The sequence below is a fragment of the Vanacampus margaritifer genome, chromosome 17 (genome assembly GCF_051991255.1).
Source record: "Vanacampus margaritifer isolate UIUO_Vmar chromosome 17, RoL_Vmar_1.0, whole genome shotgun sequence".
Lineage (NCBI taxonomy): Eukaryota > Metazoa > Chordata > Actinopteri > Syngnathiformes > Syngnathidae > Vanacampus > Vanacampus margaritifer.
In genome coordinates, this window is record NC_135448.1 from 10,084,572 (window position 1) to 10,097,773 (window position 13,202).

General features: G+C 43.5%; 1 protein-coding gene and 1 long non-coding RNA gene across 7 annotated transcripts; one reads left to right on the plus strand and one right to left on the minus strand.

The window, feature by feature from the left end:
- Positions 1 to 84: 84 nt before the first annotated feature.
- On the plus strand, positions 85 to 5,890 carry LOC144037455 (uncharacterized). 5 transcript variants are annotated; one of them, XR_013288899.1, is made up of 11 exons: positions 85 to 178; positions 259 to 293; positions 383 to 417; positions 543 to 609; positions 735 to 898; positions 1,347 to 1,655; positions 1,735 to 1,777; positions 3,812 to 3,905; positions 4,300 to 4,379; positions 5,407 to 5,522; positions 5,729 to 5,890. It is a non-coding gene; the product is annotated as an uncharacterized LOC144037455 (long non-coding RNA). The 5 variants fall into 5 exon arrangements; XR_013288902.1 differs by lacking the exon at positions 383 to 417 and having other exon boundaries at positions 87 to 178; positions 763 to 898; XR_013288898.1 differs by lacking the exon at positions 383 to 417 and having other exon boundaries at positions 90 to 178.
- asb4 (ankyrin repeat and SOCS box containing 4) lies at positions 5,813 to 13,136 on the minus strand. Of its 2 annotated transcripts, XR_013288897.1 has the most exons (9): positions 12,202 to 13,136; positions 10,582 to 10,881; positions 10,266 to 10,508; positions 9,947 to 10,194; positions 8,906 to 9,019; positions 8,301 to 8,829; positions 6,999 to 7,076; positions 6,794 to 6,885; positions 5,813 to 6,703 (listed from the first exon to the last, which is right to left on the minus strand). XR_013288897.1 is itself a non-coding variant. In XM_077548963.1 (6 exons), exons 1-6 carry the CDS (start codon positions 12,503 to 12,505, stop codon positions 8,641 to 8,643), a joined length of 1,398 nt encoding a protein of 465 aa, XP_077405089.1. In that variant the 5' UTR covers positions 12,506 to 13,136; the 3' UTR covers positions 7,475 to 8,640. The 2 variants fall into 2 exon arrangements, 1 of the variants encoding a protein (XP_077405089.1); XM_077548963.1 differs by lacking the exons at positions 5,813 to 6,703; positions 6,794 to 6,885; positions 6,999 to 7,076 and having other exon boundaries at positions 7,475 to 8,829.
- Positions 13,137 to 13,202: the final 66 nt, after the last annotated feature.

The window sequence follows — 13,202 nt, forward strand, 5'->3', positions numbered from 1 at the left end:
TAAAAATCAAGTCACCAGGTGGCGCTATAGTGCAAAGCACCCTTCAGCAGGAAGGAGATGGTGGGCTTTGATTGGCGGTTTGCTCAGCCCTTCAGGTTATATTGGAGACAGGTGTGCTCAAGGCCATTTGCATTTAATCGAGTGAAGCGTGCAGGTGCGGCAAAACGGCGACCATCAGGTAAGTGAGCACGCCGGCAAAAATGTTTGTTAGTGGTTTGTTTGTTCCCGTTTCTCACGATGCTATTTTGTTTGTTGCAGGAGTTTCACACTTGAGGGACACGACGACGTTTGAGGTGCGAGGCCAGCACGTCACAACTCTGTTTACTTAATGTTTGTTAGTGGTTTGTTCCCGTTTCTCACGATGCTATTTTGTTTGTTGCAGGAGTTTCACACTTGAGAGACACGACGACGTTTGAGGTGCGAGCCCAGCACGTCACAACTCTGTTAACTTAATTTTAGCACACATTGTGGTCTTGTATTTCAATTGCTTATTTTTTTTTTATGTGTGTTGTTTGGTTTTCATTATGTTCCTTCCATTCCAGGTGACACTTTGAACTCCACTCCACTGACATTCCATGTCTGGAGGCTATTCGTAACCTACTGCTCACGGTGAGTTTTCCAGACCTTTCTGTTTAACCCTAGAGAACCCACGGGGTCAGATTTGGCCCCTATAAATTCTGCTACTCAAATAACAAAGACCTGTTTTCTTTTTTTTACAAATTTAACTTCAAAAGTCCGGACTGCCACTTCTGACCTCTGCAGGGATGGGGCCATCTAGTGGATGAATATTGCACTTACATGAGCCAGAGTGGTGGTGACAAGATGGCTGGCAACGTGCTGTTTTGTTGAGCTGGAAATCAATCCAAACAAAACCACCTTTTCAGCAAACCATCAGATGGTAAAATTGTGTTTTTTTTTGTTTATTTATGTATATGTATATATATGTGTGTATATATATGTGTGTGTATATGTATATATATGTATATGTATGTATTCATTTTTAATTTTTTTTGATAAATTAGCAACTCTGAGCTAGTTCAAAAAAAAGGGTTAAAATTGAAAAAAAAAAAACATTTTGGTGCTCAGTGAACTTATAGCAGCAATTTAATGTATAATTTTCCAAAGAAGGAAAGGGTTCTTGGGTTCTCCAGGGTTAAAAAGACTTTTCAGAGTATAATTACAAAACCCAGCTGAAGTACCATATATTCAATGATTTTTCTTGTAAAAAATATTGACAGATTTAATTGAAGTATTTATGTATTTTTTTTCCGATAGAATGTCTAGAATTCTTTACATGATATGGTTAAGTGGAAGGCATTTGATGAAATTGTATTTGTGTGTTGCAGGGTGGAAGAGGAGCCAAATGGAATGAGGCAAAGGAACAATTCCACAAGTCAAGGCTCAAGCGGCACATAAAAGTTATGTATGACATGTGGGGAAGCGTGTCAACAGAAGGGGGCAGAGTGTTGATCTCTGGGGTGTGCCTTGGTTGACTTTGGTTCTGGATGCCAAGTGTGTGCTACGCTAGAAAGATTGAATTGAAATGAGGGCATGTCTAGAAAAGGCTTCAGAGAACCGTTAGCTGTAGTGTAATGTTCTTGCTTGAAATGGTTTGTAGTTGTGGCTTGCCTGGATCCAGAGCAGCTTTTTCTTGGGTGAGGATGACAATGGTTTGAGGAACAACTTCATCATATTGTTCAAAACTAACCCCCCCCCCTTTTTTTTTTGTTTCAGGGTTGTAGAGTCACCATATTTGGTGAAGAGAAACTGGACCAAGGTAATGATGAGTGTGTACACAAGTTTGTATAGTACATTATATTGTTTTTTTTTATTATTACAGTTGTGCTTTATTGAACATACACTACTAGATTATAAAAGTAAATAATGCCATAATTTACATGTTCAAAGGGAGTTGGAACAAATAAAAATGATCTAGTCCTATTTCCTATGAGTAGTGTATTCGTTTTCCATAATGTATAAAAAAGAAAAAAACAAACAAGCAAAACCTACTATTGTGAAATGCATTTATGTTAGTGTGACTTGTTAACCTTTAACCTTTGCACACATACATAAACAAAAAGCCCCTTTTGTACTGTACACATACAGCTAATAAAACCAATGAACTATACTTGTATGATAAATTCCCAATGGATCACAAAAGTCATGGATTGTCTTGTTTAAAAAAAAAAAAGGAATAGGACTGTCTTAATTTATTTAATAAAATGCTTTTGCACTCGATGCTAACGGTTAGCTACTAGCCACGAGACTTGTACCGTATCATCCAATGAGTGTTTCTTCCCGTCCTAAATTCGCTATTTAATATACTTTCGGAGTGGCATTATGATAATGGTGGTCGAAAATATGTAATTTTAACAGAAAGGTCAAAGGTCGCGTTCACGCCACCGTGCAGGCGGACTTCAAAGTAAAATCCATCAAGGCTATTGCATTGGCGTCAATATGTTATATATTTCGTTCACATACATAGTAATCGTTTTGTTTTGGTGGAAGAAGCAAGTCTTTTCAAGTCAGAGTAACGTCACAAATGTTGACATTTTTCTCAAGTGGAGTCCAAAGTCGTCCAATTTAAGACTCGAGTCCGCACTAGGCCGTGTCGCTATCCTGCAGCCGGACAGAATGTGCTGAAGACTGGCATTGACGGTTTAGCAAAGGGGACAAGTGTCTTCGGGCCCCAAACCATTGGTGGAGGTTTCTGGGACTGGGTCAGGTGTCGCATGTCTCTCTGATCAGGAAGCTAAGCATGGCTTGGGGATTCTTCCGCGAGTCAAACCATGACATGGGACACTGCTTTGCTGTCAAGGCTTTTCTTGCTCACTTCTTGCCACTTGTGCCACCACAGTGGCTGGTTGGTCTTCCTTGGAGGCTTTTGACCACAATAAGGGAGCCTCGACCGTCCTGGACCTCTCTTTAGGCTTTCCACTTTCTCTCAGTTCTTATTTGGGTGCCAGTGGCTTGCCGCATCTCCAGCACCAACTGGGCATTCTCTTGCTTGTATCCCTCGCTGATAGATGGCAGCTGTGTGTTTTCTACCAAAGAGGCATCCTGGCAGTGCCAGCCACTTCCTGACGACAGTTTGCCAGCCCTTCCATCTTGAGCGCATTTCGCTGCTCTTCAGTTCACCCTTGGTTACAGTATGAACTGGTAACACCGCGCTTTGTACTTGCCGGGGTGTCGGCTCTGATTGGCCATCTGCAAGCTTTCTTCGCGGTCTGCCGGTCAGAGAGCTCTGCTGTGTAGGGGCTGATGTGTCAGCAATATGATATTGTCACTTCAGACTCGGCTCCTGATAGATTCATCCTCGCCCAACTCCCAAGTTCGTCTTATCCCCCTTCAGCAGTCTTGATGACAAAAACAATTGGTTGTAAAGAGTTAATTTAGAAAGGGGTTGAGTAATTTAGTCTGGAGGAAAAATGACTAAAAGGTCATTTTCTGGTCTATTACACAAAATGTCTTAATTGCATGAGTGCATTTGACAAGTTATTTAATGTGGTTAAACGTACTCCTCTGCAGAGGGGTGGAATAAATTATAATTTTAGGAACACTATTTAAACTTTTTTTAATCAGAGGTAGCACAGCAACAATTGTTTAAAAATATTTCATAATTCTAAAAATGTACCCATTTAACAGTCATTTGGTTTGTTTGATTTTATCTGCACGTCTAGTGTTGAATATTGAACCGTGGCATTTTAAAAATTAAAGAACAAAATGTGCACTTTTGTAAAGAATGCTGTGTGAAATAATTATTTATTTATTTTTTTAAAGTGAGATTTTGTTCCTGTGATCTGGTTTGCAGGTAGAAGGGTTGAGATCCAGAAGCGACCAGCACCAAACAAATGTGGATTTAGTTTTACATTGCGGATGATGAACCCCAGATGACACGAGACCAGGTAACACAAGTTCACACGACAAAAAAAAATTCCTTTCCTACATTAGTCCTGGCTCCATTCCCTGTGTTGACGGGTGGAAAGGCATCGCTGGCCGGCTGGCAAGCAGGCCAGTCGCGTTTTTTTTTTTGCGGCTGGCTTGTTTGCCAGTCGGTCAGCGGTGTCTTTCCACCCGTCGCCACACGGGGAATGGAGCTAGCTAGGCTATGCTAAGCTAGCTAGGCTATGCTAAGCTAGCTAGGCTATGCTAAGCTAGCTAGGCTATGCTAAGCTAGCTAGTTTCGGAGTAAATGGGGGACAAGAGGTTTTCATCTACTAATGTGTAGTGTTTTATTTTGTTCCTGTGATCCTGTGTTACTACAACTACTGTAATTTGTTTCCGTCATCTCTGTTGCAGGGCAAATGGTCAAGATCAAGAAGCTACCAGCACCGGACTCACCTGGGTTGTTGTACTTTGCTAATGAGACACAAGACCAGGTAAAAGTAGTTCACATGACCCCCAAAAAACATTTCCTGACTACACTACTTGTGTGTCACTCCATTCCTTGTGTTGACAGGTGGAGAGGCGTTGCTTGGCTAGCTGGTAATCAGGCTAGCTCAGAGGTGGGCATCGAGGGCCGGAGACCTGCAGGTTTTGCATGTTGCCCCTCTCCAACACAGCTGATGTATAATCAGCTCATCAGCGAGCTCTGCATAAGCCTGATAATGATCCTGTTGATTGGAATCAGCTTGTGTTGGAAGTGAGAAACCTGCAGGACTCCGGCCCTCGAAGGACCGAGATTGCCCACCTCTGGGCTCGCTGCTGAGGGAGGCAGCTGGCCTGCCTGCTGCCAGTCCGCAGTGCCTTTTCCACATGTTGGAACACAAGGAATGGAGTGACCCACAACTAGTGTAGTAAGAAAATGGTTTTTTTTGGGGGTCATGTGAACTAGTTTTATTTTTTTATTGAAAATATATTGTGTATTACTTGAGTGCAAGATTTAATAAATGAAATGTGACAAGTAACAATCTTCTTTTGTAATTACTACTACTCCTCGGTAACGTCAATTGCGCACACACTTTCAAAAGTCCTTACGCCAGCTGACTCAGAAAAACTAATTTAAAATCAACCCCAAAGGCTTATGTATTTAATACAAAATGTTTTGCTCTAAATGGTAGTTTTAGTTGTGTTAACTTGGGGGGGAGGGAATCCACTACAGGAAGCGAGTTTGCCCAAGCATGTTCTGAGCCAGGAATAATGTACTGTTTTAATTGTTAACTCTGTATGGTCAGCAATGAAGGGAACAGGGTGAAACCGATAGCATTGGACTCTTTTTTGAGGGGCTGTCCGCTAAATGTGTTTTCCTCACCATTGTTTAAGCAGCAACTCGCCTGCCAATGTCTCTGAAGGCTCAATCCAAGAAGCGAGAAATCGTTGAATGCTGTGCAATTTGATAGCTGAGAAAAAAAAAAAAAATGTAATTTGTTTGGATGGGTGCATTAGTCCTTGGTCTTCTCTGTATAGGTGGCTGACTCCCTCCAGCATTGGGACCCCATCTGATTGGTTGATCATGCAGTGGCCAGTAAGCGGCTCGGCTCTTCTCCCATGTGCCAAAGAGAAGGCATGCAGATGTGTTAGAGGTAAGCTTCAACTCATGACCTGGACATAAGTGGCTAATTTCTACATGTGTTAATCACAATTGTACTTTGTGTGCGCTCTGTTAAGCTGCCATTCTGTAAAATCCAATAGCAGCTGTTTGCTATGCCACAAGTGAGGTTATTTGGAGAAAATAGTAAAATGAGTGTTCCTATATGTGAACAGTAATGACTTTTTTCTTCTTCCACAGAAAACCAGTCTAGCAAAGAATGAGGGAAGACCACCACCCAAAGAGTAAAGGCATCCATGCTGACTCAACTGGCCAGTCACTTTGTTGAAGTTCCACTGTTTAAATGGTGATAAACATGTTGTTAAAAAAAAAAAGTCTTTAATAAAGATTGCCTGAAAAATATTTTTCAATCATTTCCTAAAGTTATTGGAACAATCTAACCCAATTGGGTGTTGTACTTGACTTATAAAATTTCCTTGATAAACATTTCTACTTATATAATGAATCACTAATATTTCACAGGTGTACAACTGGTATTAAAAAGCATGACTCCTCTCAAACAGTATTGCAGAACACATGATTTGTGTGTCCATATACAATTACATCACTCCAATGATTATGGTAAACTCTGGCCATTACAGTTTTTAAAAAGGTACCACTGTACTCCACCTGTGGGTGTCCACAGCACTGATGACAACATCTTGTGGGAAGCCCCACTTGAAAATAAAGAAGCATGGGAATGATAACTCATGGACTAGGAAGCAAGGCCCACACTATATTGTGTTCTAAGGCTACACAGACATGGAACCTACCAAAAGAAAGAGTAGCAATTATTCACATTTCTGGTTATGCTCTGCTGGCCATGTTTGCAATTACTACCATTGACCTGAATAGTCTGGCATAAATACTATTTTAGAACCATATCAATATTTAACTGCTTTATTTTAAATATATTTGTAGGCTGATGGGTTGTAAAAATATTTGAGATCGAATAGAATATCAAACATACATGAATTCATGGGAATGTTTACAAATACATAGAAATGATTTGAAGTGCAGCACTCGCTTGAAACTTGTGGCATGTGCCTCAAGATACTTCATAGCTTGATTTGACTCTTCACTTTGTCAAAGGCGGGGCCTGACGCTCTAGCAGTGATGTCATCCGCACAGCAGCCTCCAGTTGGTCCAGATCCACCAATCCCTGGCAGTGAAACGCTGAAAACCAAGAGGCGTGATGATGGAACAAGTACAGTGATACTTTGAAACCTCTCTACCAGTTAAAAGACATTTGATCCAGCATCTTACGTTCGGCGGACTCTTCAGGAACGACGATGCCGTCATCCTGCTGATGGTCTGCACCCTCCTCGTCACCGTGGTTTTTCCCTTTGATTGGCCGCCTACAAAAAAAAATACAGCATGCGGTTTGTCTCTGGAGTAAGCTCCCTAAACCGTATGCACAAATAGTGCCCTCAGCTGTTTAGCAATGACAAAATATGGCCGACGCAATTACCTGTGTGCGTGTGGCGTTGTTGCTCTGGTGGCTCCTGGCGAATCTCCGCCCTTCCCACAGCTTGGAGGGGGGCCAACGCTGGGAAAGATAGAGAGGGGTTGGGGAACAAAGAGCCTGTGACTTTTTGGACAATTCCCAGCCCTATGCAAATAACTGGTGGACCATCACTAAATTACTTTCCTCGGCGGGTAATAAAGCTGCACACTCCCTTCGCGTGGCAGCAGTTGACAGACGTGTTTTTTTTTTTTTTTTTTGTGTGTGTGCACCGCAAATGTTTAAAGCAAGATGAATGTCCTCGTGGTAAACGGCAACGACGCGACTAGTATTTGCTCGTGTACGCACCTGTCTCCGGATCGACCATCTTTGCTCACTAGCGACACCAGGTGGCCTGACATGGCGGCTGACGGGTCTTACCGCGTAAGCTTTTCTTTGAGAAAATCACTGGGGGGGGGGGGGGGGGGGCTACATATCTTGGGTTGCGCTTCTCTGCTATTTTTTTATACTTCATAATCAGCTGCTTGCCATTTTCGCCTTGCTCGGGAGTTGACGTTACATCGTTCCGGCTCGCGCATGGTCTACAATTTGTCTCTGGGGGTCCAGTTGCATTTACATTTATTTTGGCGCCCCCGCCCCACCACACACTTTTTCCCCATTGCCATAATAGTAAGGGCTATTTTCTCCGTGTGTGTACCTTGTGGAATTTCGGGTGGGCATGGGTCACTCCATGGGACTTGAGCGTCTTTGGGAGCTACACTGTCGCCATCTCCTGGCCAGTATGAGAGATGGCATCAGTGGTAAGGGTGCTGATTGACGGTAGTTTCTTTCTTTCGCTGTTAAGTCTTTAGCACGGTTAAAGCGGGTTGAAGCTTTACATAAATGCCTCTTGTTTATTTTTAAATGCATAACTCTGTTTATTTACTTGGGTTAGAGCTTTTGCGGCGGTGAAATAACTAGGGAGAATAATTATGATGGTTGCTGCTATCTGTACTCTTGCCACTGGCGCACTCATGAATTAAAGCTTTAGCTTTGGCGGTGTTCAAGTTATTTTTGGGGTGCTTTTTTTATTAGCGGCGATGCAAAACACTATACTGTAAATCCAGACTCGCTCGCGGCTTTGCCAGTCTGGCGTTTTCTGGGCCGGGGCTAGTTTAGGCTGGCAGGCGGTGGGCTGAACCTATGGGCAAAGGGCGGAATGACGTCAGAAGAGCGTCTCGCTTAAGTCTTTTTTCCCTACGGGGAAGAAATCCGCATCCCTTTGGTCAACCCAGTTTGGCCATTGAGATTTGGTGAGCGGATACTCACATTGCATGCTGTTGTCTGCGCTGGATGGCCAAGTCATTCTTAAACCTCCGGTGACCTTCCCGGCTGTGCAGGACCATTAGTCTCCAAACGTTTTCACACCTGCCCTACTTTCAAACATCCTCCCTATCATAGCACAAGATTGGTATAGGGAAGCAGTCAGCCGCGGCTCAACACTGCCCCCTCCTGTTCATATGCTCCCCACACATCATGAAACTTAAAACATAAAACTTTTGTATGCCGATCGAATCTTGACTTAACTATAAAAATCACACAAATTAGGATATCAAAGTACTATTTAGTTGAGTCTATTAAAATATGTATAAAGGTAAATGTCCACTAATCAATACAGTATCCCCTCTGGTGTCAACAGCAAGTACTTCTTCATTCTTGATGGCAAAGGGAGTGGGGCAACTCCACTCTCGCAGGGGCCTTCCATGCTGCCTCTGATGGCGCATCTGGTCAGATGCAACAAGCTGCGAGGGGCGTTCGTGCAAACGGCAAACAAGGACTTGTAGAATTCTTCATGTCGCTGCGATGAGAGGACAAAACAAAATGTGAAAGGCTGGTGGGGTTGAAAAACTTTAGTGTGGGAGTTTGAGTACTACCTTGTAGCATTCATCTGGGATGGCACTTCTCCACTTCCTTGTCGGCTTTAAGTGTTCATACGAGTTGACCATCACCTCTACAACTTTCGGGTAGTTGTGGCAGGACTGCAACACCTGCACAAGGCACAACACATTTGGCAACAATCTACAAACTTTTTTGGGCTTTCCTGCCTTTCTAGTATATTTCTGCCATTTGTTAAGCAGTGTTTCTGGTGATATGATCATTTTATGCCTCTGATTTTTGTGGCTATTTTTTTCCTGCCTTTTTTGCTGTCAATTTTGTGGGCTTTCTATGGTGTTTTTTTAATTCCTTTTGTTTTTGGAGATTTTATACTTTTTACATGTTTTCTGCTTTGGACAAATGATGTAAATTTTCTGACTTTTATTGGCCTACTTAGGGTGCATTTTACAGTAATTTTCTATATTTCTTTAGTTTTCTGTGCTTCACAGTTGCTTCTTAAATGTTTTATTTTACTGCCATTTGCTGATAAGACATTTTCTGACTTTTTGGGTGCAATTCCTAAGCTATTTTATGATAATGTTCTGCCTTTCTTTTGTTTTTGGGTGTTTTATGGTTACTTCAACATATTTTCTCCCTTTTTTATTCTATTCAAATTTTTTGGGGTGGCAATTTCATGCACATTTTATGGTATTTTTCTTCTTCCCTTTTGCATGCTTTGTCGTCCCTGTTTTAAATTTTTATTTTATTTTATACTTTTTCACAACTTTCCCATCTGCCTTTTGTCTCTATTTTCTGACAACTTAAATATTTGGCCTATAACAGTTTTTGAGTATTTGATTACATATTTTTTCTTTAATCTTACATCATTGCTCCCCCCCCCCCCCCCTTACAATCATTATACATCGATACGCTGAAGAACAATTTCATTTTAGTACTTTCTTTCTTTTTTGGGGGGGAGGAGGGAGATACATTGGTGCTTGTGGCTCGGAGCCGCACGTTGTGGACCTCTGATCTGCACAGACAAGGTCATGGCGTGAACCGCCCGATTTGTGCTTCACTTCACTGTGTCTGCTCCGTGCCTTGTGAAACTGAGGTGGGTAGATCCTGGCCGCGTTGTGGTTAAGCAGCAGCTGGTAGCAGTTTTCATGTGAGGCCGTGTGCCGTACATCGGTAACTTTGAGGAGATACTGGATGGGAGAACAACCGTTGATGTCCATGGCTCGTGTGCCCGCTCCGGCTTCTAGCAGCATCTGCATCAGGATGTGATCGCAGTTCCAGGCCGCCTTGTGAAGAGCCGTTTTGTTGTCCTCCTCTTGAAGGTTGACATCTGCAAAAGGCGATGGAAGATTTAAACAAGCCTCTGCGTCTTATCACACACATGAAGGGCGGGATCCTAACCTGCTTTGCTGTCCAACAGGATGCGACAGACTAGATGGTGATCTTGGCTGTAGGTTTGCTCTTTGGTGTCAAACGCCCAAAAGGCGGCAGTCATCAGGGGGGTCTCTTGGAAAGAGTTGGCAAAATCCACGGGGGCTCCATGGTCCAAATAGAGCGACGCCAGTTCTGGAACCCCAAATCTGGCTGCAGTGTGTAGTGGTGTGTCCTCCTCATTGTTGTGACTGGGCAGGTTCACCTTCGCACCTCCGTGACAAAAACAAATTATTTCCACTTGATCTCATTTGCCCTTCTGAAATACAGTTTTTCCCCTTCATACCTTTGAGGATGAGCAATTTGGCGCATTCCACTGACTCTTTGGTGATGCAGTAGTGCAGCGGTGCGTGTCCACTCAAGGACAAGCTGTTGACCTTTGCGCCGTGGGCTAAAAGCAGAGTCACGAAATCGGCACTGGACACCTCGCAGGCCACGTGCAGCGGCGTCTTCCCGTTGGGCATGCGGTTGACGGCCGCGCCTTCCTCAAGGAGCGCCAGGGCCGTTTCCACGGCATTGTACATCACACACACATGAAGACCCATCGCCCAGGACTTCTCCAGTTTGTAGCCTGGCAGCCAATACCCTGTCACAAATCAATCGGATTACTTTCTTTCTTTGTCGAATGATATCTTAGGGTGTGTTCATGAACTGGCAATGTCAAGACAGCATGTGCTGTTATATATCCCAGTTATCACTCCCAGACTCTTATCACCATCTAGTGCAAGGGTGGGCAACTCCGAGCCCATTTAGCATGTTTTTGCTCAGGGTTAGGGAACATGGGTCCTTGGGGGCCGCTGTCCTGCCTGATTTAGCCGTTTCCACTCATCCTAAACGTCTGATTCAAATGATCTGGATTGTTATCAGGCTTCTACAGAGATGGTTGATTTGCTGATCATGTGAATCAGGTGTGTTGTAGCTGTAGGGAAATACATAACATGCAAGATAGCAGCTCACAAGGACCCAAGTTGGACACACTTGTTTTCAATGTTTCCCTCCTCCAAATTACCTGATTCAAATGAGCAGGCACTTGCAAATGCTTCTCGAGCTTGATGATCATTTGAATCAGGTGTGTTGTGGGGAGACAGCTAAAGCAGGCAGAGCAGTGCCGTTATTATTAGATGTTTTCCTCCTCCAACACACCTGATTCAAATGATCAGCTCATCAAGTTCTTGCGGGGGGGCCTGATAATGACCTTCATCATTTCTATCAGGTGCGTTGGAAAAGGGACCATTCAATTCATGCAGTACAGGGGTCACAAGGGGTGGAGTTTGACAACCCCGTTTTAAATGCTTCCCTTCTCCATCACACCTGATTCAAATCATTATCAGGCATCTGCAAAGCTTGTTAAGATGATCATTTGAATCACGTGTTGGATGAGGGAAACAAAACATGCAGTACAGGGGGCCTACAAAGGGTGGAGTTGGACACCTCTGTTTTATATGCTTCCCTCCGCCATCACACCTGATTCTAATGGTCTATCAGGCATTTGCAGAGCATGTTTGAAGATGGTAATTTGATTCAGGAGTGTTGGAGGAGGGGGGGATACACATCACACAGGGGGTCTTCTACAGATGGAGTTGGACACCTCTGTTTTCTATCCTTCCCTTCTCTATCCCACGTGATTCAAACTATCATTGTCAGGCTTCTGCTGAGCTTGTTGATGCGCTGGTCATTTGAGTCAAGTGTGTTGTAGGGGGACTTCTACAATTGGCATGCCACTGGCTCTTGAGGGCCAGAGTTTCCTACCGCTATCTTAGATGTTGCCCTCCTCCAACACACCTGATTCAAATGATCAACATTGTTAATCTGGATTGCTGATTACATTCAGGTGTATTTGCGGGGGGCATATACAGCATGCAGGACTCCGGCCCACCAGTGCCAGAGTTTGGGACCTGTGCCTTACCTTGTTTGTAAGAGGCCAAGACCATGCTGGGGTCCTCCACTTCCAGAACAGTGTCTATATCCAGGTTCTTGGTGCGCAGGATCCAGAGGACCTCCTGCGCGTTGTTGGTCTGCAAGGCGTCCAGGTACCGTTGCTTCAGCTGTTGGACAGCCAGTTGCCTCGGGCTCAAGTTCTCCATTTGCACCTCTTGACAAGAGGGCCCTCGCCCTACATGAGCAACACCAGCTGGCTCGGGCACAAACGCTCTCCGCACAGCATGGAGTACATTGTAGATGAACGTGGGAATGAGAATGAAGAGATTCATGCATGCCAGGTTACCCACATTGGAAGGCCTTCAAAGTCCTTATTTAGAGGCTGCATGACAAAAACAACAATGGATCAAGAGCAACAAGTGACGGGGGGAAAATGGCAGTCGAGTGATTTATAAATAGACCCGTGGGAGGGACTGTATAACTTGAGCCGTTTCTGATTTTGGCCTGGTGAGTGTGCTGTTGCATGCTCTAAGACTTTTTTTTTTCCAATATGCAATACATCACAATCTTGTGTACTTTTCTATCGGATGACTACTCATAGCTTTGGTGATGCAATGTTATACACCTTAAGCAATGCATTTTTGTGATCTGTAGTAGAGCAGAACATTAAATAATAATAAGATAATGTAGCAATTTACAAAAGTATATATTCTTTATCCTCTGTGGACAACAACTATTATTACAGCAACTCATATTTCAAATTATCGCTTGTAAAAGTTTTGATCTTACTTACCTAAAGTGCTGCGCAAAATTGTGCGGGATGAAAACAAAGACGCATCAGTGACACCACATTTTATTCTGTGTGACAGGGGTCATAGCTGCCATTCAAACTTTTCGTAATGCAAAAAAAGTAGATCAGAAAAAGGGCGAGCTGGACGGAGAGGAGGAACAACAAGCACATTGTGGCATTGATTTCTAAGACAAATATCAAATGAGCCCTTGTGGACGATACCCTAGTTTGTTTTGGCC

Excerpts from the sequence above, each read along its gene's own strand:
- asb4 (XM_077548963.1), bottom strand. The coding sequence starts at position 12,505 with ATGAATCTCTTCATTCTCATTCCCACGTTCATCTACAATGTACTCCAT. Across the intron at positions 9,020-9,946 it reads ACCCACCTCAGTTTCACAAG|GTGTTGCAGTCCTGCCACAA; the intron begins GCACGGAGCAGA and ends TGCCTTGTGCAG. Across the intron at positions 8,830-8,905 it reads TCCCAGATGAATGCTACAAG|CGACATGAAGAATTCTACAA; the intron begins GTAGTACTCAAA and ends CTCTCATCGCAG.